Source organism: Scatophagus argus, chromosome 12 (assembly GCF_020382885.2).
Source record: "Scatophagus argus isolate fScaArg1 chromosome 12, fScaArg1.pri, whole genome shotgun sequence".
NCBI lineage: Eukaryota > Metazoa > Chordata > Actinopteri > Scatophagidae > Scatophagus > Scatophagus argus.
The window spans coordinates 11,472,489-11,499,347 of NC_058504.1; the positions used below are offsets into that span (position 1 = coordinate 11,472,489).

Below are 26,859 nucleotides of genomic sequence, written 5' to 3' on the forward strand. Positions count from 1 at the left end.
ATCTAAATTCTTTCTTTTCTTTTCATTCTTGATTTGCTCAAACTGAGACCAGTGAAGCATGGAATATAAATGAAAAATTCCTGACTTGTAAAATTAATCTAAAAGTGAAGGAATGGCCTCATGCTTTATGTGAATCCAGTTTCATTTAGCTAATTTAATCAGCACTGATAATTGGATTTTCTTCATCTTCTTGGCAAATGAGTTAGACCATGGAACTAAAACAAAACCAGAGATAATGCTCCTGTCATCAAAACATTTATCCTTAATTACCCCATGCATCATTTGTTGCATTGTACCGAACATATTACCACATGTGATTTTGTGCTCTCCTGCCCCTGGAGCCCTGTGAGTAAGCAGACCGCGAGCTGGGACTTCTCAAAACAAAGTGGACCTAAAGTAACCAATGAGAGCAGCGTGTATCCATGGAGAGATTACAGCTACAAAGAAATCACAGTCAGCTAATGACAGTGCACAGAACTCAAGATACACTGTGTTGCAACACACGGGTCACCCCGCCTGATATTTGCTATCACCATGGTAACTCATCATTGGTAATCTGTTTGGAATTCCCCACTGCGTGTGCTCCCTCACACACACACGCACACACACACACACACACACACACACATGCAGTGATGATTCAGAAGTCTGAGTTGTTCCTTTGGTACAGACAAGAATGTGAAGGGAACAAGGGGAAAGAGAGGCAGACTGAATTGTGGTTTCCACTGTGAGTTGTGAGTCACAAACACGAGGGAGGGACGGAGAGGGAAAAAAAAAGGAGACTATTCTGGGATGGCTGCCATAGCAACATAATAAGCAAGGGGGCAAGTACTTGGAGGGATGTTTCCATAGCAATGCCCTGTGTGTGTAAGGATAAATATCACATGCCACAAAGAAGTTTGTATAGCAAGGAACTCTGCTCTACTTTGTTACACAAACTTTTGTAATTGTTTGTTAGAGAAGAGAGTTGGGTTTTTTTTTTTTTTTGCAGTGCAGACTTGCAGTCTTTCCATGCCTGCATGCTAGTCTGATCTAAACGGTCTGATTCTAGGAACACCTTTCACAGGTCTAGCCTTGCCACTGACATCACATTGTGCAGTTGGAGTAACTGAGTCACAAAAAACTCTCACACTGATGCCCAAGTGTTTCAACCTATCAGCCCACCGCAAAGTGAAGTAACTGTATGGATTTGACACATTCACAGGTATTGAATTTTTGATTCAAGGAAGCAACAAGGTGTTTTGCAAGAGTTTCTCCTCCCTTTGTCTTCCCACCCAACTATTGTTGCTTCAACACAAGCAGATACCTTCCTGAGCTGCACATTCCAGTCATAGCTGTAAACGTTCCTACACTGTAGCTCTGTCTTTAGGTGGGATGTAAACCGTAATCTGCCAGCAAGTCAATACATGAAACGGCAATCAGCCCTTTCAAAATCAGAGTTAGGGGTACATGGATGCTCACAAATGCCTCTTTCTCAATTGAACATTGCAAAACAAAGTCTATTAAATGTAATGAAATAAATGAAACAATGTCAGTTACTCTAAATTTTCCTTGTTTTCACCCTCATACCAGCAAAGCACTTATTTACAAAAAGGAACAGTTGCACAAATAGTCATAGCCACGGGCCAATTTGAAGTCTGAAAGTTTAGTACACACCCATACCAGACTGTGAGTGCAAAGCAATTATGGCTGACTTTTAAATGTAATATTTCCAGTACCCATTATTGAATACCAGTGGTAAATCTTGTATCATAAAGATAAAAGCCAATTAGTATTATTCATTCAGTTCAATTTTCAATTCTGTTTATTTATATAGCACCAAATCACAACAGACCTTATCTCATGAGACTTTCTAAATTCTATTGTATTCCAAAATTTTTATTTCATATATTTTTATACATTTTTATTTACTGAGGTTTGTTGTTTGAGGATAGTGATCAATATTTCCACACTTGGTAGTCTTGGTATTAAAGTTTTACTCCTCCTGCCCCACCTCCACATTCTGGTAATATGAGACCGAGGCAACTCTGGGGTTTCATGTCCAAAAGCGCAGGGGCTGTCTGTTTTCCCTCTGCCGTACCTCTCTCCTCTTCCCTCATGTCTCACACTCTCTGCTCCGCTCTCACACTGGCAACCTCTGTATCAGAGCAAAGCAAACAACTGAATAAGAATCACCTCAGCTTGTAGATGCTACTTGCAGGCGCTGTTACGTAGCTATGTCTTTTTGGTAACTATGTCTTATCATCTTGTCCCTCCTCGCCTTCTCCAGCTGTTTCCCCTGTGCAGGCTCACCTTTGACCTTCCTCATTCCATTCCTGTACTGAATTTCTATGCTGCATTTTTGCCCCACAGAGAAATGTGTAGCTCACACGCCTTACGCCTTATGGGAACAAACGCCCCTCACTTCGGTACCGAGGTCAAGGTTCAAAGGTCACTTTTTTTTGTCAAACAGGAACAGATAGACCTATGACAGAATGAATGCACATATGCAATTCTACCACCACTGAAATGTTCAGAGTCCTATTAATCCAAGAATGGACTAGTGTATAAGTCTTTTCTTGACCTGTATGAGTCCTTATTTGCCTATGTTTCAATTCCAGTTTAGCACTCACATGTCCCTGGCAGTACCTCAAATGCAAAGAGGGGACGCTCAAGGTGAAGTAGTCCTCAAGTGCTGACTAAGGACCCATTTTCCTGCTCCCATTCCTTTGGCTCAAGTTTAGTGTGTATGTGCGTGTATGTGGGATTCGAAGAAAGCCCAACCCCAGACTACAGTCTAAGGAAAACTCCATAAAACTCTTGAGGGTGAGGCTGGACGTGTGGTGCCTGAATGTTGTTTCACCCATACAGCCGACTAACAATGTTAACACCCACTTGTATTAGCCTATAAGCCAAGACACCGTAGCAGAGCTGTAAACATGTTTTAAAGAGGAGAAAATATCTATTTAAGGACTTTGTGGCTACAGCTACATCCTAAAAAAAAACTGCACATTCCACTGTCTAATTATAAACGTCTCATTCTAGTCATCGCAATGCAAAAAGCCGTAGCAGAGGAACTTCTTTAGCAATAGCATGTTATCGTATTACGCATATGTACTGAGGTACTTTAGAAAAACTGTGTTGTAGGCTAGCTCTTCACCTCCCTGTTCCAGGCCCTCCACTGACTGCCTCACTCTTTTCCAGATGTGCGTCTTGCACCACCAGATGCTCAGCACATGCATACCATGCCTTAAGCCCCTACAGAGGGGCTGACAGCCACACAGGGACTTTGTGTAGGGAAACAATACACCCTCTCTGTGTTCTTCCTCCCGCAAAAGCACTCCTCACTGCTGCAACTGCTTTTAAGACCCCTCCACCCCACCCCATCCCACGCCCCTTTCCTCATGCACGAACAGAGAAAAATGTCCAGAGTGCGTGGACAGGGAGAGAGGAAGGAAAAAGAAGTTGTGAGTGTGTGGCCAAGAGAGAAATAAAGACCAGGAGGGAGGCAGGTTGGCAGGGCTAGAGGACATAATGTTGCTGTTGGCACAAGTCTGTGTATTGTTCTTGGGGCTTATTTTAGTGTAGCTTTTTAACTCTGAAGTAACTAAACAGAGATAAGGACCAGGATATTAGGGTATAGGATTTGATACTTCACCCACTGCACAGGGAGGTCATCTCAACAGTCTAAAAAGCGTGTGTGTGTTCTCCACACATTAATTTCATTTTTGATTGCATAATGAAAAGGCTGTCGTAACAGCACTCCTTCAGCAGTCAAAGGGTTAGCCATCAGCGGTGCTGCAACTGCTGCAATGCTGTCGGTGAACTTGGAGTTCTTTGCTCAAGTTACAGCCTTCTTCCACCACGATCCACAGGATGGGTGAGTCATGCATTCAAGGACTTGGACGCTTTGCTGTTGTGGGAACATTTCCATTTTCTGATTTCCATGAGACCACAGCACAAACTAAAATGGCCTCCCTGATTCAATGCTACAGTGGAGGATAGTTGCGCAAATATGATCCTGAATCACATTTGCTAAGTTGGAAAAACTGACACATCTGACTCACTCTGGGATGAGATTTCTTCCTTGTGCACCTCGTGTGTGTGTGGATCAGAGAGAAGATGAGATACACCCAAGACCTTATTTAGAATTTAACGTAGTGATTAAACTCGGGTTGATTGCGCAAAATGTGTTGCTTAACATCTAAAAACTGACATTGGAGATAATGATAACAGACACTTAACACAAAGTCACAATATAGAGTGAAATCATTATCTGGGCGGTTCCGGATGTCCTTTTTCACCTGCAGCTACTGTATGTAGAAGACACAAAGAAGCACTGAAGAAAGAAATCTCTTATGGCAACAGTGAGAGAACAACACTGCAGGTGTGGGAATGTCAACAGCAAATCATCTGATCAAAAGTGTTACACAAACTGGTTGGGTGAGTCCCATTAAAACAAATACTTCATCATCACAGTCCAGCATTAGTTCTACTGGGCACATAAAATGCTCATAAAAAACTTAAGAAATATAGGTTTTTAGCTTCATTTTTTTTTCTGTATGATGTGAAAATATATCTATACATACCCAGAAAATGTCAAACTATACAGAGTATGCACCTCTAGGTGGAAATCATTTCTTGTTTAATTATGCCAACTTGCAGAACTACCATCGAAACCACACTTTTGCTTTGGCTGGGGTGTGCTAAAACTCTACAACATATTTTACAGCTTAACCTATGTGCGTACATATACTGATAAAATGAAATTTTATTCCAACATGGTCTACTAAAATAATTCTGCAGTTTGGAATCAAGCTTTTCTCATTTCATGGATGATTTCCAGTGTAGTTGGTTAACAGACATGCAAGATTAAGGTTTAAATATCTGACAAAACTAAATGTTTTGTGACCCAGTGACATTTTAAGAGAAAAAGTGTATGTTCTTAAAGTTTTATTTTCCTTTCCAAGCTCTCTCTCTCTAAGCAAGATTAAACCAAGAACCTAAAGTTAAACGCAGACAAAACTCTCTTCTTTGAGAAAACCACAGGGTGTAGCCCAGTCGTTTTCTTAGATGCTCTCCATTCGACAAGCGTCACTGCTTTCCACTGACAAGTCTTTGTCTGCCCTCTGCAGGAATGAGAGAACACTGCAGCATCGGCTGAACTACAATCTGCAGCTTAGCAGTTCACAGTGACAAACTGCTCTACATAAATGAAGTAAAGTATAAATGAAACACAAAATGTCCATCTTCTATGGTGACGTAAATGTAGCAGTAACATGATACAAATCTGAAAGGCTTGGTTTCACTGACTTCTTCTGGTTAAAAATGTCAGCTCCACACTAGGTGTGGTCAAAGTGAGCAGCATTGTAAACAAGCATACCAGGTGTGTTGACTTAACAGCCACTAAACTGTGTGGCAATATTTTTATTTGTTTTTTTTTAAACTTATTTTGATTGGAGGTCAAGACTTAGAACTGCTGTTGTATTTCTCTGCATATCTGTTTAGGAGCGCACCAAAAGAAATGTTCACTCTGGGTAAAGAGAATGGAAATTTAAATGTACCTGCAGATGTTCTACCATTCACAACACAAACACACAAGATTTAACTCAGACCACAGACATCAAATCCCATAGATGGCATTGTGGAAAATGCTTTATTTTTTTCGCAGGTCAAACAAAAACCAGTTTGGGGCCGCAGACAAATTTCCCTCGTCTTGAAACACTGTCATTTTCAAGTCATTTTTGCAGTACAGTAAGCACATGGTGGCTTAAAGTCCTCAGGCTTTAAGTACTGGAAAGCAGAAGCGCAAAGTGCTTTCTTTCATTGTCACAATGTCCTCTCACTTGAAGATCTTTCCCTGGTTGAAGGATTTACCCACATGCTTGAATTCTCCCTCCCAGGCAAAGTACTCCTTTACCATGGTCTTGCACTCCTCACTGTCTGGCTCCAGCTTGCGCCACTCATATGATTCGTAGTCAATCTGCCAGTCGGGAGACAGCTGGAAGAGAAGGAGAATAAATATAATGTGTCATCTGAACAATTGGGGAATTGCCCCTTCAGGTTTGGTGAAAAAAAATATATACCACGACTGACAATAGTAACAAATTTCAGATCTTGGATATCCTCTGTGCCCATAGCATGAACCAGCCTTTTCCTCACTGAAACAGAGGTGACTGGGATGAATATGGTTTCAAGATTTTCTTCCCCTGTCAGATTAAGACTGGGTGCCATAATCAGACACTGCCTTGCCCAATGACAGGGGACAATCCCCTAATCCTATGATGAAAACATAATCCAATACGGCAATATTTTTAGGGTATATCGCAAAACACTGCGACAACCTTTATATGCCACTTGGTGCTGTTCTTTGTCTTGCAGGATCCTGGCAAGGGCAGGCAACACGACTCAGGTGTATTTGTAACCAAATTTGTTGTGTTTTTATCGTTTTGAATACTTACCTCAAAGGCCAGTTCCTGGCCTCTGAAGACCCAGATGCCAGAGATGCTGCTATCATTGTTGGTGCCAAACAAGAGGACACTGGCGAAGGCATTCTTTCTGAGCTTGTCTAGACGCTGGAACATACCTGTGAAGAAAATGGACGGGTTTCAGCCCCTTAGTGCACATTATCAATCAACAGACAGACAGTCACAATGCACAGTGTGATATCAATTGTATACACTGACCAGTTTGTTGCCAATGCCTGCTTTTTAAAAAAAACAAAAAAAAAAAAACAGCATAGCAGATCAAATGCCACAGGCTTGTCTGGAGATCTTAAGATCTTTATTTATTTTTTAACAAATTGTGCCCATAGCATGAACCAGCCTTTTACTCACTGAAACAGAGATGACTGGGATGAATATGGTCTCAACTTTCTCTTCCCCTGCCAGATTAAGACTTGGTGCCATGATTGGACACTGCCTTGCCCAATGACAGGGGACTGCCTGTTTTCACCAAAAGAGGAGTGCCTCCTGATTTCATCCCATTTTAGTTTCTGCCCAACAATTTCAGAGAAATGGCTGCTAAGATTCTGAAATGTAATAATTAATCCCAAGGCAAGCCCTGGTTTGTTGTTGCTCAAGAATCTACACCATCCCACAAAGACTTCAGTTGAACTGTCCAACCATGTATTTTAACAGCCATCAGTATATCTGGTGACCAACTTTTTTTTTTCTTTTTTTAAATAATCCATTCAAGAGACAGATCAACCCCCCACTGATTAACTCATGGACGATCTCTCTTTGCTCTACCCATCCCGTCTACCAAGAACCACACACGCTCTACAGAGACACCCAGCAACAGATGTTATAAGATGTAGGACTACCCACGCCATTTTCTAAAGAACTTGTACGTGCACCTACTTAATTCGATGTCGTTCATCACATTTGTTTCAATCAACAGGCTATGTCATTAACAAGCAGCTCATCTGCTGTTATCAAAACAAAATTTCAGGCTGAAAAAAATAAATCTTTGGCTGACTTCAAAACACTGCTGAACAAAGAAGTCACAGCATTCACAAACAAGGAGCGAGACAGAAAAAGGCAAGGAAAGCTGGTGTATGCTTCAAGAAACAGGGAGGGTAGCAAGGTGAACAGACTAAAGTAGCTTGTGACTAAACAGTAAAACAAGGTGGAGAACTGGAAAATGTGCAATAAAGAAGGTGGTGAAATGAATAAAATGATCAAATAAAAAAATATACGGTACTCTACTAGGAATAGGGTTACATAGTCTTTGAAATTTCTTTAGTAGACAAGATGTTGGGTTGAAGTGGCAGCTGCCCAAGTCTCACCTGTGATAAGGTTGCAGCTCTTGAAGGTAAGTGTTAGCTCCTCAGGGTATTTGTATTGGCCAAACCAGATTGAGTACCCCTCACGGTCAAAGTGCTCCCAGAAGTGGGGAAGGGCTACTGTCAAGGTGTCCTCGTTGGAATACTTTCTCTTAAACTCATCCATGACAAATGTGCTGAAAAAGAGATACAAATTAGGTTATAGGTGAGGTCATCCATCTGGTTGTACAAGCTTTGGACAGAAAAATGATGCAAGGAAATTACATGATATTAATCAACACTTTAATTTATTATCTTGGCACATTAACTTATCACCTTCCTTTTTGCTTCAATTTGCTTTCAGTTGCTGCCAGCTTGATCCCTCAAGGCTATAATTATAACAGGAAGAAAGTTAACAAACTAAAGCAGTACAAACAACCTAACCCTTTTACAGAGTTAGCTTTCTGTACCACAAGATCACTGACAACAGTAACAAATTTCTGATCTTGGATATCCTCTGTGCCCATAGCATGAACCAGCCTTTTACTCACTAAAACAGAGATGACTGGGATGAATATGGTCTCAAATTTCTCTTCCCCTGTCAGATTAAGACTGGGTGCCATGATTGGACACTGCCTTGCCCAATGACAGGGGACTGACTGTTTTCTCTGAACAGCAGAGTTGTGACTGGTAGAGGTCCACTACTGCCCAACACATGGTCTGCAGATCAGAGTTTGCACTGTGAGCAATTCAATATGAAACCAAATTCTCCAAATGCACCATGGAGACTCAAACCATCTCCACCCACTGATTAAGAGTACTTTGAAGTACAGAGGATGCACTTGGGGAAATGAATATTCTGCTGAGAGACGTAATAAAAACTTGCAGACTACTCGCTCCCCGTGGCATACGGCTGGCTGCTTTAAAATAATTTAAAAAAAACAAAAAAAACAACAAAAAACAACAAAAAACTAAATTATTGCCTGAAAATGTGAAAAAAAAAAGAAAATGAATACCGACACCAATCCTTTAGACAAGGAAAGCATCGAGGCCTTTCTACCTCTTTGGCAGGTGTGCAAAGGGATCCTTTGCTTTGGGTTCAGAGGCCAAAGCAGCATCACAGTCATCCATCTCTTCCTCAGGGGCGGGCTTCTTCTCTTCCTTTTTCTTTTCTTTCTTCTCCTGGGGCTTGGCTGCCTCCTTTGCTGCCTTCTCTTTCTTAGGAGGGGTCTCCTTCTTGGGCTGCATCTCAGCAAACTTCTTGGCTGGAGGAATAGAACAAAACAATGAAAAACATGTTTTCTGTTAAATGTTCCATGATCCAAATTTGGTTTTTGCACATTTTGGCAAGGGCTTCAGAAATGAATTGTGAAATATTGGACGCAATTTGACATTTGCTTAAAAGGGGAATTTTCTGTCCCCAAAATTAATTCCGTATTAAGTTACTTTTGCAAATATACAAATGCGTACACCCCAGTGTTTGCCAAATAACATCTAGTTATTTTAGCACAATGCTTTATCCACAACACAATTTTGCCTTTTATATATATATATATGCATGCTGGTGACTCACCATCAAACTGTGCCATCTTTTCACACAGCTTAACCTCTCCAAGGACAGCCTTGAACTGAGGTTGGTTGACGCAAGTGACAAACCAGCGAGTCACATTGGGGAAAGGCTGACGGAAAGAAGGCTCAAGAACCTACAGGGGATAGAGAGATAGAAGGGCCTTCTGCTGAACATCTTTACTCAAATATCATTACAGAGATGAAGTGTGTAGTTTTAGTGGAACTCTTATGTTGTGTATAGATCAAACCTGTTTGTATAGCCAGAGCATGGAGCAGGCCACAGTGATGTCAGCAAGGCTCACTCTCTCTCCCACCAGGAAGGTACGGGTGTTCAGGTGTTGGTTCAGCAGTGTAAGGGCCCGCTTCACGTCCTCCTTGGCCTGCTCTGTGGCCTGGGCAGACCCGACACAAGAATGACCATGCAAGATTAAACAATATACTGTATGCATGCCAAGTCTCAACTACAGGAGTGCTGCACCCTGGCCAGCTGAAACCAGCACCAACCTTCCACCACACCTACTAAATAACACTGTTTTTAGCACGAACAGAAAATCATGAGCTGCAAACCTGCTTGTTGAACTGCATGATTCCCAGAGTGGGGAAGACCCATGCGCTGGCTGGAGGGATGATCTCTGAGTCAGCAAAGTTCACCCACTGCAGCACCTGGGCTGCAGCTTGGGGAGTGGCTCCACGCAGGGCATCATTGCTCACTGTAGTTGACAGGTGGAAGCGTTTCTTTTAACAGCAAGTAATCTCATGGGACAACATCGGTATGACATTCTACACTGCACGCACACACAAAGTTGTTTTGTACAGACAAGTCAATCTAAAAGTGCTGCATTCAGTGCAACACACATTTCAAACATTAAAAAAAATTAAGAGAGAAAAAAATAACTTTATCTATTGAATAATGGTTTGCTGATGACTAATGAGCCCAAACTCAAACTCTTTTTACTGTGCCCACAGCATGAACCAGCCTTTTGCTCACTACAACAGAGATGACTGGGATGAATATGGTCTCAAATTTGTCTTCCCCTGTCAGATTAAGACTCTGTGCCATGACTGGACACTGCCTTGCCCAATGACAGGGGACCAGCGGTTTACCCAAAAGAGGAGTGCCTCCTGATTGACACCAAAGTAACTGTTCATGGAGAAACTGTCCTTTTAACCTAATGGCACTTACAGTACTTCCCTTAAAACATTAAGAAAATCACATAGGCCCTTTGGGATTAACATCAAGTTCATTAATTAGTAAATGTAAGACTTACGGTAATGAGCAATGGCATTACTCTCAAACAGACAGAATCCGTCATCTCCCTGGTAAGCAGGTACCTAAATCACAATGAAAGAATTTAAAATCAATTCACCATATTTGTAGTCAGTGCATGATCAAATATGCTGGAAACTAGTTTCAGCTTGATTTAATAACATTCAATAAGAGATGTATGTACAGTAACTGATCCATCACATTCACTGATGACACTGAAACAAGAGCTACTGTGAGCAAACAAGGTCATCCAAGCAGCACAATACTGCACAACTGAAGAAAGTCCAGCCAGCCGCTGGCACTAACCTTGCCCAGAGGGAAGTTGTTGAGGAAGGCAGGAGTACGGTTCGTCTGCCCGAAGGTGAAGGCAGGGGAATTGCTGGCAATTTTGAGGCGAGCACCACTGTACTGGGCTGCAATCTGGGCCTTGAAGGCCCGCCAGTTCTCTGGGTAAGTGTACAGAGTCTGAAAAGATATGAGACAACACTGCAGTTATTAAAAATAATCAAAAATTAAACACTTCCACATCAAACTTAAACATGTTTTAGATCAAGCCTTTCAAACCTAAAATGTTATTACAGCAATATGCCTCTAAAGTAAAGGAAATCATGCAACTGACTGTATAGTGCAGTACCATTACTTTAAAACATACTATGCAATATCTGGAAAGGATTAATTTAGGTAGACACAGCCACAAACATGTTTAAGTGAAGCTATGTAGAATGTGGTGTTGCAGTGTTTTTGACACAAATGAGGCCATCCACATGAGAATGCTCTTCCATTTCAATTTCACAGGGCAGGATTAAGAGCATGAAGCTGACAAGCAGTCAGATAAAACTTTCACCTATGAAGTCCAAATGTACTTTCTTAACCAACTGCAACAAAAAAAGCATTTGTATTCACGTGGCTTTAAGCTTGCTTTAAGAGCTAACTGAAGCTAGCTGTAATTAGCGGTAATATAACGAGACAGCTTAAGTGTATTGCTTTACACAATTAAGCTAAGTCAAACGAAGGAAAAGAACTACGCAAACTGGACTTCAGCACCAGCGTTAAGTGGAAACATTTACAACTGCAACACAAGTTTTCAAGATCTGAAAACAGGTAAGGTAACGTGGCAGAAGCCTGGGCCAGGAGAGGGGCGTCATTCAATGTGAATGCTACGTCAGGATAGCCGGAGCTAAACCTCAATTCGCATGAGCGTTGAATGAAAATCTTTGTAAATAAACCCCAAATCAGCTTCCCGACAGGCTGTGCGCATTGTTTACGGGTAAAAATATTCAGTAAGAGTGCAGATGGGACTGATTTAGTCCGGATTGCGGCAGGACAGTTAAAAGAAAGCACCATAAGTGGTCATCTCTCCATCTTACTCACCCCTGCCGCCATCTTCAGGACGAGAGAAAGAAAGAACGAGAGCGCGCTGACGTATTTACGGCCAAAAGACGTGCGCGCCCTTTAAATTTCCGCGTTCCCGTTTCTTTTGTATAGGGCCGTGCGTTGACACATTCTCGGTGATCTTCACAGTGGTGTTCATGGACCCCAAGCATCCTTGAGGGGCTTCCCAGCAAAAAAGAGAATAATTTATTTTAACTGTAATTTCATCCTTATATAACGCAACGACAGGATGTATCAGCATTTTGGTCATGTGTTTCAAACACTTTTTTGTAATAAAACATCTAAACACAAACTATTTGTTAGATATGGGGCTCTGGGGCAAAATCTTATCAAATGGGGGTCCGGTTAAATTAACATTTAAAACATAGTTCCATACATTGAAAACAGAAAAAGATACAAATTCATAAGAACAGATAAAAAATACTTTATTTTAATCCACATACAAAACAACAGAAAGATGTAAATTATGAATTTTACATGAAAGAAACCATGAATAATGAATATGAGCTTCTGTCAATGAACAAAGCCTTGTCCTGGCTATGTTATTGTTTTTGCTGAATCATCATCTCATAAAAACCTAGAGACGTAAACTGTACAGCATAATAAAAAGATGTAGGTATTGGGCTTTAGCACTTTTCACCATAACTTATCAAACAGTGTAGAAAAAGTTTCATTTTAGTAAAGCAATGACAAGACTACTGCACAAAAAGTCCCATATGACATGTGCTCCCTCTGGAGCAAATCAGCTCACAAGACCTGGAAAAAATGTCCAAAAGTCCAGTGATCAGTTACAGTAGAAAAAATAATCATTGTTAATAACTGTAGTCAAACACAATAAAGATAAAAGTGTTTGTTGCAACTACTCTAACTGAAATGAAGCAATTAAAACAAAAAACAATGAATCACATTTTTCTTATTGTGCAGAATAACTTGACATTAAATAAAAATATGCACAGCATTCATTCATGCTCAGACAGATCTACTATACTGTATATATGACAATGTACTGTACAATACTCACCCAGATAATCATCCATCAGAGACCCAATGGCAAACTGAAAAACAAGGGAAAAGCTTGTTTTTAACTTGCCTTAATTTAACATGCAAAACTATAACCTACTGCCTCATTTTTGCCCATGGAAAGGTAAAATATATGGCGCTTATATATATTAAAAAAATAATCAATAAATAAAAGAAAGGAAACACTTACAATGTCATTTTTGTCCACTCTTGTTCCCACAATCTTAAGCCGAATCTCATCATCTTGCTGGATTACAATGTCCTTGAAAAGAAGAGAAGAAAACATCCTTGAATACAGGACTCTGCAACAGTAAAATGGCAGCAGCAGAAAAGCTGTACTACTACATTGAAACTGCTCTGCATGCAGAATTTATGGCACATTCTTTAAGACCAAAGTAAATGTAATTGCCTGGATTTTTGCGGGCAATTATTTATTTAATTTTAAAACTTGTCAAAGGCAAAACAAACTAAATTTATTTTTATGTAATACTGACATTTATTTATTTACATGTACATGTAGAAATGACAACGGATATTCTTACTTCATCGACTGTCTTGTAACAAGGAGGATTAGAGTTGGGGTCAAACTCCATTTCTGAGGGGATGGACTACAAAAACAAAGTTTCTTGTGAGATAAAAATAATATAAAACAGAAAGCATATTTAAGCCAACCACTTCAGTCAAACGACATGTGTTAAACTGACTCACGTGTCGAGAGATGAAGCAAGACATGGGACCAATTTCTGTGAACAATCCAACCTGCAAGAAAGAGAAAAATGTACTTTAGATAAAGCACAAAACATTGTTTTTTCCTATTATCAGTTATTCATCATATAATCTGTAACTAAATCTAATGTTTAATAACACAACTAACTGGAAGACATATGTAAACCTAAGTTTGTCATAATAAAAAACAATGAATTATTTGCAGTAAATATAAACATTATGGACATTAGAAAAAGTTAGCAAGCAATATACACTTACTTTATATATACAATGTATATATTGTTTTTACACATGTACATACCTGTATTTTTTAACTTTTTAAAATTTTGAACACATGTAAATACCTATACTTTTAAATTTATACTTATCTTGTTTTGTTTATCCTATTTTACACCTTTCACCTTTCTTTCTTGGTTGGGAATACTGCAAGTGCAATGTCTGTACGAAAAAGAATTTCCCTTCGGGGATAAATAAAGGAATTCTGATTCTGATTCTGAATATGGTGTCAAGACGATGTGTTATTGTATCATCTAGAGGACTGCTGGGATGGGTGGTGATTTGCGAGCTTTACAGACAAAGCAGAGAGGGAATTTTCCAGATTTCATATTCTCATTATGTAGCCTTTACCTTGTTAACCTGAGTGACCACAGCATCCACCACTTCCCCTTTAAATGGGCGGAAGACAATGGCCTTGTACTTGACTGGATAGAGGACAAAGCCTCTCCCAGGCTGGATTACACCTGCCCCGATGTTGTCAATGGTGGTGACTGCAATGACAAAGCCATACCTGAAAGAGAAACATAAACAAAAGGAATAACCTATATGTTAAGTATTAAGTGTTTTGTCATATTGCATATATCAAAACGCAACAATTTTTAAAAAAAAAGATGCAAAATTGCTAGTTTAGGTTAGCGTTTTCAAAATAATTCAATATATTATGATGATGCACTTTAGCAATATCTGATCCAACCTAAAAAAATGTAAAATGTCACTCAAATGGCAGACTAACTTAAATTTCCAGTCAGATCACAGCCCTGTAACATTTATTTAAGAAATTCAGGAAAAAAAATAGTTGATCAAAGTCGGCCCAGCACATAAGCAAACTAAGCACCTGTTTAGTATATTGCCTAAATGCACTCTTTGAGACTGTGCCTCTGCTTCCTCTTTAGTGTGGTTATTAACACAATATACAGTGTTTCTCTTTCTCTCTGCCTCTCTCGTATCAGCATTGTCCACACTTTTAATGATTATTTGAGCTGCTTTTATGTTGTAATGTTTGTGATACAGTATGTGTCATGTGTAATTACTATTCATGTGTCTTTATGATGTCGTGAAGACCTCTAAGATCTGAGAGCACATCTATCGAATGAAGGCATGGTTACTAAAAGTGTGGATTTTGTGTATTAATGCCATGATTGTGCCTGCTTTATAGACTGCTGGGATGTTCTTGCCATATTGTGGTAGTACAATACCAAAGAGTTGTCATGTTGCAGTCACAACTCACTTGCCAGTGCAGGTACCCTCCACTTCTGTGAAAAGCTTTTGCTTCACGGTGTTGAGGAGGTTAGGACCAAAATACCTCGGGTGAAGTAAGATTTCATGCTCCAAAGAAATCTATGAACACATTAATACGCGTATTAAAGGACATCGGTAAAAAAAAAAAAAGGCATTGAGATATTATGACGTTGATCCTGCGGGTCCTGTCTTGGACTATCTGACAAAGACAAGAGAAAAACGTGCACACACAGGCGCTAAACAATGTACGGGGAGTGTGAAAAAGTTTTGTGCAGAGAAGTTAAATTAGCCATGCTAACCAAGCTGCAATTTTGCTAAGTACACACTGGCGATCTAAATATCCATACACTGCGATTAGCCGGCTCATATACGGAGAGTGATACGCATACTTACATGGTAAAACATTTCTCTTGTGATATTCAATCTTGTACTTGATTATATTTCGCCTTTTGATCAACTGTACCAAACGACTTCCACTTAATGAATGAAAACCAGTCGCTCGTTCGCAACTAAACCTTTTCCGGGGCACAGCATCAGAGGATGTTTGGCGCCCTGGGTTTTGTCTCCCAGGAGAAGAACGGTCGACTTTAATGGTACAGTGTATTGAATAATACAGAGTTCTGAGTTAATATTGTGAGACACAACCCCAGCACTACCTAGCAACGCCTTGCCCCATTTAACTCAATTTTTAATTAAACCATTTATCTGTAGTACTTGTATTGACAGGAACCCGCTAGACCGGCAACCACAAAGACACTGGCAGGCCACCCACACACTGCCTGACCCCTGGCGGTGAGGAGGACTAGTGCATTTAGTCAGACCACAGGCGTGACTCAGTACTGCATTATGATTGGTTTGTCTGACTCTGATGTTTACGTCAGACATAGCACGGAGGACTTTTGACAACACAGGAGATACATGGTAAACGCTGTAATGTTTATAATCATATAACGGAAGTCTACATAGCATTGTGATATAATGCATGACGGACAGGATAACATTAAGTGCACAGCAATGACGGGTGACTGAAAGTTGGCAAGTTCCTACTTCTGCTCTTTCCTTTTTCAGCTGACTGACATGGCGAGTAACCTCGTTGCCAAGTTATTTCGTTCCCCCCTGATGACACAGCTCGTAAGTCGTCTAATAGTTTAAACTCGTCTTGAGTCCTGTTTCTCTGTGGCTCATTTAACTCTCCTGTCCTCCATCCAGGCGTCTCTCCGGTCGTGTTGCGTGGTTCAAGGGAGGGCGGTGACGGTGGAGTGGACCAGACATTTCTCCAGTGGTCCGCCACCGGAGCAAATCAGTCGCTATCCTGTCCCTTACAAGAAGGACCTTCCGTATGATATAGTGGAGCTTATGGAAGAAGTTGAGTCAAAGGTACAAAAAGTGATAATAACAGAGAGGGCAGGCTTTTAAAGGTCACTGCACGTTAACGTTGTCACGAGTCTGATTTTGCTACTTGCTAAAGTCCACGTTTCATTACAGGGAGGCTTTTTGCCAAATGTCTTCAAAGTCCTCTCTCATAGACCAGCAGAGTTCAGAGCCTTCTTCTCTTACTACCATGAACTCATGAACAAAGAAACAGGTTTGTGTCTGTATTGAGAGAAAAGTGCTTGAATTTCAAGGTGTCTTGAGGATAGTGTCTTGGCACAGTGAATCTGTATCCTATGCAGATGTGTTATATTTGAGGGACAGAGATGCCAAGGCAAACCCCCTACCCGTTATGGAGTGCAGGACAGGCGTAAATCTGTCTGATGGTTAAACAGTGGCAGGCAGTGTGGCGGACACCGTCATAAAGCTTCTTCTGTGCCAAATTCGTGTGGTCTTACATGTTGCCAAATTTAGCAAAGAAGACCATGTAAACAGTGCTGGTCACAGCGAGGAAGAGATCTGGTCTTCATGGTGTGTGGACCGTAATCAAACTGAGGCAGTCATTGCCACAAGAGATCTGGATGTGCGCGAGTCATCCATCATCATGTTTTAGAATTTGTAGCTTCGTTGAAGCAGCATCCATATTTGAAGCACAGTCTTCCTCCATAAGCTCATTGGTTTTGACCATATTGAGCTTCAGGTGACTGTCGGCTGTAATTCCAGTTATCATTTTGTGAAAAAAAAATGGAAGTGGTGTTCAGTTAGCCTACATGTGAACTGTGACTTGCTGAGGAAGCAGAAATGTGGCCCTTGAGGCTTTTTAATAACCAGTGGGTTAGAGAATACCCCATTATTGCATTTCAGCTTTTCAAAAATGACTGATAAAAACAGCCCTTATTGGGAAGACAATACAATGTGATGTGGAACAGAAGAAAGCCTGGAGGTGATCTAATCCACTTCAGCTAATATGTGACTTCATGAAACCAAACTGCGTCAACTCAGCTGTGGAGTCTGTGTGTGATTATTGAATAACCACAATCTAGCCTGTTTTAGAAGTTTACTTGTTTATCTGTATAACTTTGTTGAGTAAAACTTTGACTAGAACCTACTCAAATCATCAACCAATCATCAACCCAACAAAGTAGCCTTCCTTGTTGTCACACTGTGACAATGTTTGGTTTAACTAAGAACTCTTTTCCAAGTAGGTTCTGTTCTGCATCTTCTAATTAAACAGAGCAAGCTTACAAAAACAGTATATGATGTGTCACTGTCATTGATGTCTTTCACAGTGTTCTTAGCATAGTTGTTAAGGCCGCAGCCTCTTCTGATGCTGTCTATTTTTTTATTTTACTGTGGTGAGTGTGTGTTATTTTTTCCCAGATTTCAAATTTAATCTACCACCTAATGTCCTCCAGGTGGATTAACTAAAGCAGATCGTGAGCTGATTGTAGTGGCAACCAGTGCCCACAACAAGTGTCTTTACTGTGTGGTATCCCACAGTGCACTGCATCGCATCTACTCAAAGAAACCTACTCTTTCCGATCAGGTATCATCTTTGATTCATTTTCATTACTTTGGTTGTCATAATACACAATTACTATATTCACAGCATAACTGCAGTTTTGTTATAGTAGTTATTTTAATCAAAAATCTTATTATTAATATATGAAATACACTTTGTGGTGAGAGTAAGCAGGAGGTTGCTATTTGCCGTATGCCTATGGGCTGCAGAATCAAAATATTTCAGAAGAAATCTAATTCAGAAATAATATATCCCGCTGCAAGCTGCACAAAACATTTCACAAAGAAGACACGTATTTTGTATTTTTTGTGTTCTCTTTTGTAAGATGCATCAACAACTACATTTCAGTTTTTTTTATCATCCATTTACAAGCATATTCCTCCTTCCTCCTTTTCTTTTCTTTGTTTATTGTTTTGCGGTTTTTTTGCACAGAATTACTGCAAAAAAAGAAGAAAGAAAGAAAAACATTAAATCTCATAAATATCTTCATACTTTTACGCAGGTCACTGTTAACTATGAAAATGCAGAACTGTCACCTCGGGAACGTGCCATGTTGGACTTTGCATTGGCTGTGTGTCGCTGCGACACCATCACAGACCAGCATTTCCAGTCTTTAGAGGAAGTGGGCTTTGACCGTGAGGATGCCTGGGACATCGCTGCCATTGCTGCCTTCTTTGCCATGTCCAACCGACTCGCCCACCTCACTGACATGAGGCCAAACTTGGAATTTTATAATATGGGCCGTGTACCAAGGGACAAGAGCAAGGATGAGGAGCAAGGGAAAAAGGAGTAGTGATATAGACAAGGTTACTCTAGGTCAAAGGCCATATGTGACACTGCAGCCAAAAAAGGTGTTGGTTCTTCTGTTTTTTTTTTAATTATTTGTCTCCCTCTCATGTGAACAATCAGATGTTTTCTACTTTAAGTTAAGTTAAGCAATTGAACACGGCTCATGAGATCATAACTTAGTTTACATACAGCAAATGACAGGAATTTAAAAATGCAATCCTCTTTGAAATTCAGACCCCACCACCACCACTTTGAACACTGTACATAAAATTAAGGCTTTTGTAAAGATCCCCACACTTTCTTAGTAATCCTTGAGTGTGTATAAACGTAGTGTATGCGTTTGTGAGATTTATACCTTTCTCTCCATTTGTTGTTGACCCAGACGTGGTTTTATGTTTTGATGGTAATGGTTTTAAATTAATCACACTGTTACAAAGCTGTCTTCAACGTCCACAAACAGAGCTTGTTATTTCCTTGTTCACCAGTTGAAAAAGCTCTGTGATGCTTAATGCCTTGTTACTCTCTCTATCACCAGGATTGCATATTGAATCTTACTTTTTGTGACTTAGCCAATTAGGTTTCGCAAAAAAAGAAATATGGTTATTATTTTGGGGAATAACTGATTTATAATAAATCACATGTATCATCGTTCAGGACTGGCAGGATGATCAGTGATTGGATGAATAAAATGGAAGCAAGCACATCATTTTGGTGAAGTATTGTATATGACCACAAGATGGCACCACAACTATATACTTATTAGAATGGCTTTTTATTTAGACTGCTAGACCAGAGGTGAAAGATTGATGAGACATTACAACCCAAAAGAACTGCACGCGTGAGAGATATTAGCCAATTAGTCCGTTTTCTAGTTTTTTTAAATTTAAGATGTCAGGAGTCATTGTCACAGATGTAAATTCTGTGTGCTCTCCAAGTTTATTTTTCTGGCAGCCTACCGGTACTTTTTTTCTACTGCTGTCTCTGTGCTGTCTGCCATCCAAATTGATACAAGTCAAAAATGACTTCCGGCATCACCAGAACATATTATAGGCATGTGTGGGTGATGTTAGAGTTCCAAACAATGGGCTGTTGCAATGAGAGCACCTATTTTTCATGTGCTTTAGTGAACTACCTCACTCACTTAAACAGAGATATTAACACTTGAGGAAACGTGTCTGACCGCAAACTCTCTGTGTGAATGACTGATTTCAGTCCAAACAGTCACAAATGCCGATCTGAAAGTCATCTAAAGTCTGTAAGTCAGGTACGCACTCACATCTCAGTTCCTCTGACAGGGGTTGACACACATTGTTAAACTGTGTGAAAGCTGATCCATTGACGTTAGTAAAGGTCGTTTCCACCCAGGGCTTCTGTCCTGCTCTGTCCTTATTGGCTTGATCGAGTGTCATATGTCTCAGGAACTGCTCATGCACTATTACAGTTCCTCCATTAAGCACCAACCCTCTTGACCCCCATGTTTCCTATTAGTATTGAAAGGAGACAACAGGCTCCAGAACAGGCCAATTTATGGCCTATGGCTGCTCCAGACACTTATCTTGTAAATCTTCCAGCCAAGAATAGGAACGAATAGAATAAAATACAAAGAAATCCACCATTCTCTCTTAATGGTAATTGATCACATGAAAACAAGGCTAACAGCTTTCAGATGGAGGCTGTCACCCGTTTGTTATTGTCGTCTGTTGGTAGAGGGATGGACAAATCGATGAGATTTTATTCCGTTTGCAAGCTATAAAGGGAGTCTGGGAGGTTTGGCACTGTGTCTTAATTCTCCCGAGGCAGATAAAACAAGTTACACCGCACACATGTTATGAACAGGAGAAAAGGGAGTTAACTGTAGAGCGAGAGGAGTGGTGAGGTTGTGGGTCGAATGGAAAAGGGACTGTTGAACACCTTTGAAGTACACATCATTATGAACCTTAACTTGGGTATTACTATTATCTGAATGAAAGAGCGTAAGCAACAGGTTTAAGACTTGAGCAGCCCTCACAGTGTTTCTCAGAATTTAGTTCAGGAAGTAACAGCAATTTCTGAGGGGATTTTGCATATAAATTGTGGTATTTTACTGCAACCCAGTTTAGTAAAAAAAAAAAAAAAAAGACCCCAAATTTGAATATATAAGAATCACTTCTGAGAGGTTTCAAAACAACAAAAACAAAACTGGCAGGCAACAAAAGCGTAAGTAGCAGGCTGGGGCAGCTCCAAAAAAAATCATTTTCGGAACACGTTATTGGCAATTAACCTACCTTCACATACCTTCTCTTTAACTGACCGGCGCAACAAAAAAGCTGACTTTGTTCTTGCAATTCACCATGTATTCTTTGATGTAAATCTGCCAGATCTTTGTGCCTGTGCACAGTCTCCAGGGTTCCTGCAGTTAGGACTGGGGCGACCCACACAGCCTGAGCGGAGATAAGGATGGGGAGTTTTTAGAAGAAGTGCTTCTCATCTTTTATGCCTCCACTGGGTGTTCAGGCAAAATTTGTTCACTTCAATTTAACACAACTTTGAGAGCTGTCTGACAAGTCTTCCGTTCTTTCACACTTGCAGAGAGAAGCTAAAGTAGGCAGTTAAAATGAAAAAAAATTAATTCAAGGAAATATGTTGAGGGATGCTCTGCTCTGAAATCGTGTTCACATTTTTCTCTTTATTTTGTGGTGGTTCAAACTGTGCTTTATGATCTGTTCATTGTTTGCATAACTGTAAAATCGAATTCAAAGCCAATCTGAAACCTTACGCCAGATCGCCAGAACATATCATATCTATATTTAGATATGAAGTCATAATGTGTGAAACAAATGATGTAGTATAAGGAGTGATGAGGAATTAAGGAATTAAGACCAGAGGGAACAATTTTAACACTTTGAATACCAAGTGACAGCGCACTGGGCATTTGAATGGCAAGCAGAGAAAACAGATTATCCAAATCATTTACTAGAATAGAAACAGTCCTGCTGCATGACAATAAACACATTTTGTTTTATACAAATGCTCACATTCCTTTAGTACCTGAGTAAACATGACATGATGTCTTGTTTTTACACCTCTATTTCCAGTACAGCCACAACAGATTTGATTTGAATGAGGATCCATAGAAATTTATTCTGGGAAATTAAAATCACTGACTTAAGTAAAATTTGAAGCATGAATAAAACATGTTTAACTTGAAAATATATATACTTGAAATAATCAAAAATGGCAGCTGTTATATGAGGAAATGTACTTTAGGATGGCTTTTTCCTGTTACTGCGGTACCCTGTTTACACACAAGGGATGCTCTTGCAATTTGACTCGCTGAAGAAAATGCAAACAGGCATGAAGGCTGAGTTCAAATCAAGCAAGAACATGCAGGCCATGGACAAATGGACAGACACAAGGATGAATCCATCACCTTCTTTGTACAGAATGTGCAAGAGCTTGCATGTGCGCAGGCCTGCATCTGCACATATTGTTGTGTTCATGAGTCATTTACAGTATGTTTCCCAGCAAAGTGTGTCTGTGTATGTGTTGAATATGTTCTTTGAGCATTTGCAGCTGAGGCCATTTGCATTCATTTGGTTTGATGGAATTTCACATGTAGCAGAGCAGCTACTCTGGGAGTCAAATCTCTACAGACTCTCCATCATAAATAGAACATGCAGTCAGTCACACAGCTGTGACAAAGAGAGAACAAATGGCAAAAAGGCAACAAAGGTTAGGAAAAAAGACTGCCATTATGAAACAGTGTGCCAATCTTTTTATGAATTTGCATAAATTCTGAATATGCAATCCGGCATGGAGAAGGAAACATTGTAGTGGCTGGGGACATGTCATTTTGGAATTGCTGTACAGTTCAAAGGTTACAATGATACATTTAACACATCAGTAATAAATGTTTTTCACCATCAGGGCTGTTGTCTGGAGCTGACAAACCCTCTCAATACAGAATTCAGTGTAGCTGAGAAATTTATTTTGAGGGCCATGAATCATGTTTTTCATGACTAAGAGTTTCCACTCATGATAGCAGTTCTGTGAGGTTGCCCTTCGACACAGCAGGTCTTTGAGCAGAAGCTAACGGCAGCATGGTGAAATGTTTGCAAATGCTAACATGCTGATGTTTGGCTGGTATAATTTTTACCATCTTAGTTTCTAAAGTAGGCTATTATACAGGTTTAAATTTTGATCTGTTGATAATGGTTGTTGCACCAGGTAAATCTACATTATGTTAACATCCACTTCCGCATGAGATCACATGTCGTGGTGCATTTATCCCTCTGATATGATAATCCTAATAATATCCTGTAGTATGCAGTGCACCATAATTTTCATCTTGCAGTGTGTGCATGTTTCTTCTCACGTGTGTGATGCAACCAGATTTGAAAATCAGTTGGGATTTTAAAACTCCTGTAGACTGAGTCCAACTGATGTGCAACTGATGGCAAAACTTATCCTGACAACAGCAAGGAAAATACCGATGCGCTGCATCTCCACATGGCCGAAGCCCTGTCATGACCCCTCAATCAACCACTATCAGAAATGTTTCAGATTAGACTGTTCCAGACTGATAATCCAAATGCACATTCACTCAGATTACTTCATGCTTGAGGATTATGGGTCATGCATCATCTCATACTGCTGCTGAGAGAGAGAGAGATTCATGCTTGTACTATACTTGTTTGTGTCTGCTGTAAAAAAAAAAAATATTTCATTTCACAATAAAATCGTAGTGTAATTCCTGTCAGTGCAGCCATCAAAACTGTGACCTGCTGCCTTTTCTCTCAGCTCTCGAGCACCCTGGGACTAAGAGCTTCAATATTAGATGGAAAATTGCTTAAACTCTTTCATGTGATCGGTATTGGCATCTTCAAAGGTCAAAGGCTTCATTCTGCTTTGTTTTTTCTCTGTTTTCAGTTTACAGTGACTTGCCAACATCCAGAAGTTCTGAAGGTGAAATGTTCGTAGTCTTTGTTTAGCATGTTAACATGCTAACATTTAACAGTTGAGCATCGTCACAGCATATGCCATATAGCCATATAGCCAGCGCTTCTGCTCTACAATGATGTTGTTGTAGAGTCACCTCACTACTGCATTTGCTCCTGTCAGATCAATCATAACTCCATTGGCTACTGGGCTTTTTTGCTTTAATGTAAAAATAACAATTCCTCAATAGAGCCACTTAAGTATGTCTAAAAAGTAATGCAGCCAAGTGATTAGCAAGAAAACAGAATAAGAACAGAAAGTGATCTGACCAAAGCACTCTTTGCAGTGGGATAGTGTGCAAAGATAAACAAATGTTTTGACCTGAGGACCAGACAGGTGGCTGGGCAACTTGCAGGGCAAGGAGGCGAAAGATGATCATCTGGTGTGACAAGAGCATCCAGCAGGGTTGTTTCTCAACTCCAAGCCGCAGGGGATCATGGGAGGGGTGTATTAATTGGGACTGGAATGAGAAAATGTGAAGAGGGAGCAAGATAGAAGGGAAAGGCTTAGGGGTGACATGCAGTATCTCTGCTGAAGTGTTTCTAGTGCTGAGGAAGGAATAGCATTTGGCTGCCAAAAGCCACAAACCAACCCTAATTTTTACCCACAATCCAACTGCCAAACACATGAGCACATGCGGACAGCTTCATTTTTCTTTTGACTAATAATGCTGGGCCAGCAGTTCAGAGGGAAGAGGTCCTTGCCACATTGAATGGTAATAAGATTGAGCTCCAACCCATAACTTTTTCATGGATTTCATTTCTTTCCTGCCCTTTCCTCACCACCTGTTTATGGCTTTGACTTCAAAATAATTTACCTACAGTATATTACCTACTGTAGTTGCATTATTAACCATCACATATTAGATTTTAATCTGTATTCTGGATGGAAAAGGAAAGCATCTTTGTTATGCTTCATAACTTTTAGATTCCCTGTGAGCTGCAAACTGAGCTCAGCAGTCTGACCATTTGACACCTTCTGAATATGCAATCTGGTCTTGCTCAGGCCCCCACCGTGCACAGTGTGTGTGAATGTGTTTATGTTGCTAATGTTCGAGTATGTTTTAAGTGACAAAGGGTGGGTGGCTGCTCATGACAGCTGCGAATTTGCACACTCGTGTATGTAAGACATCCAGATAGTCCTGCACCTTACCACATTTAGGCTGAGGCTCTATATCATCAAAACCACATGAGAGCCTCCTGTTGCTGGTAGGAATAACAAATATAACAACAACAAGACTTGTTTACATGTTGTCATCTCAAAAGGCTCTTGACTGTGAAAGTCTGGCTGAATATTTTAAGCACAAGTCTGGCAGCTGAGCTGTTCTTCTTCACATGGGGTTTGCTATGTACACCAGGCAGTGTTGATGAAAGTGGCTCACACACATAAGTGGTTTCAGTGGTTTGTTTTCACCAAGACTGTTATCTAATTTTCATAATGTAAGACATAATATAAGACGTAAGTGTGGGGGTAAGGGCAAAGAGGTCCCAAAGTCTGGAGTCATGGGAAAACCCTTTCAGGAGAAACAGAAACAATTTTTATTTGTTTACAATAGCCTAGATAAAAATGCTACAAAAATCAATTTCCCCCAGGATTTTCCAGTCTTCTAAGGCCTTAACCTGGCACTGAATGCTTTGTATTTGCATGTAATGTATTAAAAATTTATATCATGCATACCAAGATAATCTTTTTTTTAACTAAATATTAAAATGCCTTTTGTAGTCTTGTAAAACTACTCATAACGTGATGACTGATGTTTCTTTCATATGGTGTGTATTTGAACATAAATGTTATGTTTCAGTCCTGTGTTCGCTGAGCTTCTATCTACTCACTGCTGTTGTGCTCGGATCCCTGATGAATTGCTCACATATGACGCAGAAGAATATAATAACAAATAAAGTGTGCCAGTGCTTGTACTTATAGAGTAGATCATTTCATGCATTCACCACAGATATCATTTTTTAATCCTGAGGGTTTTAAAGTGTCACAAGCCTTTAGGCCGTGTCAGAGAAACAAGCAGCAGCAAAACCACATGTTGCAGAGCTTTCCCAAAGCCTGTTTGCTATCTTTGGAATGAATCCAGGTATAAAACATGATTGTCCCAATAATTCGGTCAGCCATTAGGACTGCAATGTTTAGGTGGGTTGTTTTGGTCAAAGAACATCCACATGACTGCCTGAAAAAAAAGATTTTTCATCAGAACATTGCATTGTAAAGATATGATTAATTTTATACCCTTCACCTGTCAGTGGTGTTAGTGTTGTGGCTGATCAGCGAATCTCTAATGCGGCTGCTCATCTGTTGACTAAACAATGTATGATCATACCGTTTAATGTTTGATAGAAAAAACATTCTACTAAATCTCTTTTTGTGCAACTTTATTCAAAGTGCTGTATATCCCTCTGCCCACAAGCTGCAGTACTTTCATCTGCCTCTGTCACGGACCGTTTCACTCATCTTTATTCCCATGCTCCTTTAATAAATGATCAGAGTACTGACACAGTACAGGAGGCATAACTCAGCACTTAAGCGTCCCTGTGTGTACACCCAAATACAACGCAGAGGGGCCCTGACTGTACTCTGATGCCTGATGGGTATTTTTCAGTCTTGGCCTGTTAACCATCTTAATGAAGAACAAGTTCAAAAACAAATCCACTTCATACAAGAAAATTCAAAGTCTTTCAAAGACAAAAAGTCACTGAGGGTGGGGGCTGTCCCATGGAGAATCTGGGTGACAGGTGGAGTGTTGTGGCCTGTGGTGTGAGTGTAGTGGCCTACACAAACACAAACACTCAGAGAGAGGCGAGAGGAAAGAGACACACAGAGAAAAAAAACTACTATCACAAATCCAACACCATCATGATGAAGCAAATGAATTAATGTTGAATATAATTTAATTTTGCAATATATTACGACTATGGAACTGAGGATGATGCCAGCGTAATAGATTTTTAAATTCCACCAGTA

At 40.1% G+C, this 26,859-nt stretch overlaps 3 protein-coding genes and 1 long non-coding RNA gene across 6 annotated transcripts; 2 read left to right on the top strand and 2 right to left on the bottom strand.

Annotated features, from left to right (window-relative positions):
• The first annotated feature begins 3,304 nt into the window (after positions 1–3,304).
• LOC124068094 lies at positions 3,305–6,399 on the top strand. 2 transcript variants are annotated; one of them, XR_006844881.1, is made up of 3 exons: positions 3,305–3,859; positions 4,290–4,422; positions 6,361–6,399. It is a non-coding gene; the product is annotated as an uncharacterized LOC124068094 (long non-coding RNA). The 2 variants fall into 2 exon arrangements; XR_006844880.1 differs by lacking the exon at positions 6,361–6,399 and having other exon boundaries at positions 4,290–5,835.
• Positions 5,608–12,129, bottom strand: eef1g (eukaryotic translation elongation factor 1 gamma). Of its 2 annotated transcripts, none has more exons than XM_046406015.1 (10): positions 11,952–12,129; positions 10,887–11,045; positions 10,582–10,645; positions 9,881–10,023; positions 9,562–9,705; positions 9,318–9,447; positions 8,805–9,009; positions 7,769–7,941; positions 6,441–6,565; positions 5,608–5,980 (listed from the first exon to the last, which is right to left on the bottom strand). In XM_046406015.1, exons 1-10 carry the CDS (start codon positions 11,961–11,963, stop codon positions 5,822–5,824), a joined length of 1,314 nt encoding a protein of 437 aa, XP_046261971.1. In that variant the 5' UTR covers positions 11,964–12,129; the 3' UTR covers positions 5,608–5,821. The 2 variants fall into 2 exon arrangements, with proteins under 2 accessions (XP_046261971.1, XP_046261972.1); XM_046406016.1 differs by having other exon boundaries at positions 11,922–11,959.
• A 247-nt stretch (positions 12,130–12,376) lies between these two features.
• polr2g (RNA polymerase II subunit G) lies at positions 12,377–15,904 on the bottom strand. Its single transcript, XM_046406018.1, has 8 exons — positions 15,627–15,904; positions 15,223–15,332; positions 14,346–14,505; positions 13,701–13,751; positions 13,535–13,600; positions 13,183–13,254; positions 12,994–13,027; positions 12,377–12,728 (listed from the first exon to the last, which is right to left on the bottom strand). Exons 1-8 carry the CDS (start codon positions 15,636–15,638, stop codon positions 12,715–12,717), a joined length of 519 nt encoding a protein of 172 aa, XP_046261974.1. The 5' UTR covers positions 15,639–15,904; the 3' UTR covers positions 12,377–12,714.
• A 111-nt stretch (positions 15,905–16,015) lies between these two features.
• On the top strand, positions 16,016–19,621 carry si:ch211-175m2.5 (uncharacterized protein LOC568697 homolog). The gene is made up of 6 exons (XM_046406017.1): positions 16,016–16,154; positions 16,302–16,364; positions 16,443–16,610; positions 16,719–16,818; positions 18,020–18,150; positions 18,629–19,621. Exons 1-6 carry the CDS (start codon positions 16,152–16,154, stop codon positions 18,917–18,919), a joined length of 756 nt encoding a protein of 251 aa, XP_046261973.1. The 5' UTR covers positions 16,016–16,151; the 3' UTR covers positions 18,920–19,621.
• The last annotated feature ends 7,238 nt before the right edge of the window (positions 19,622–26,859 follow it).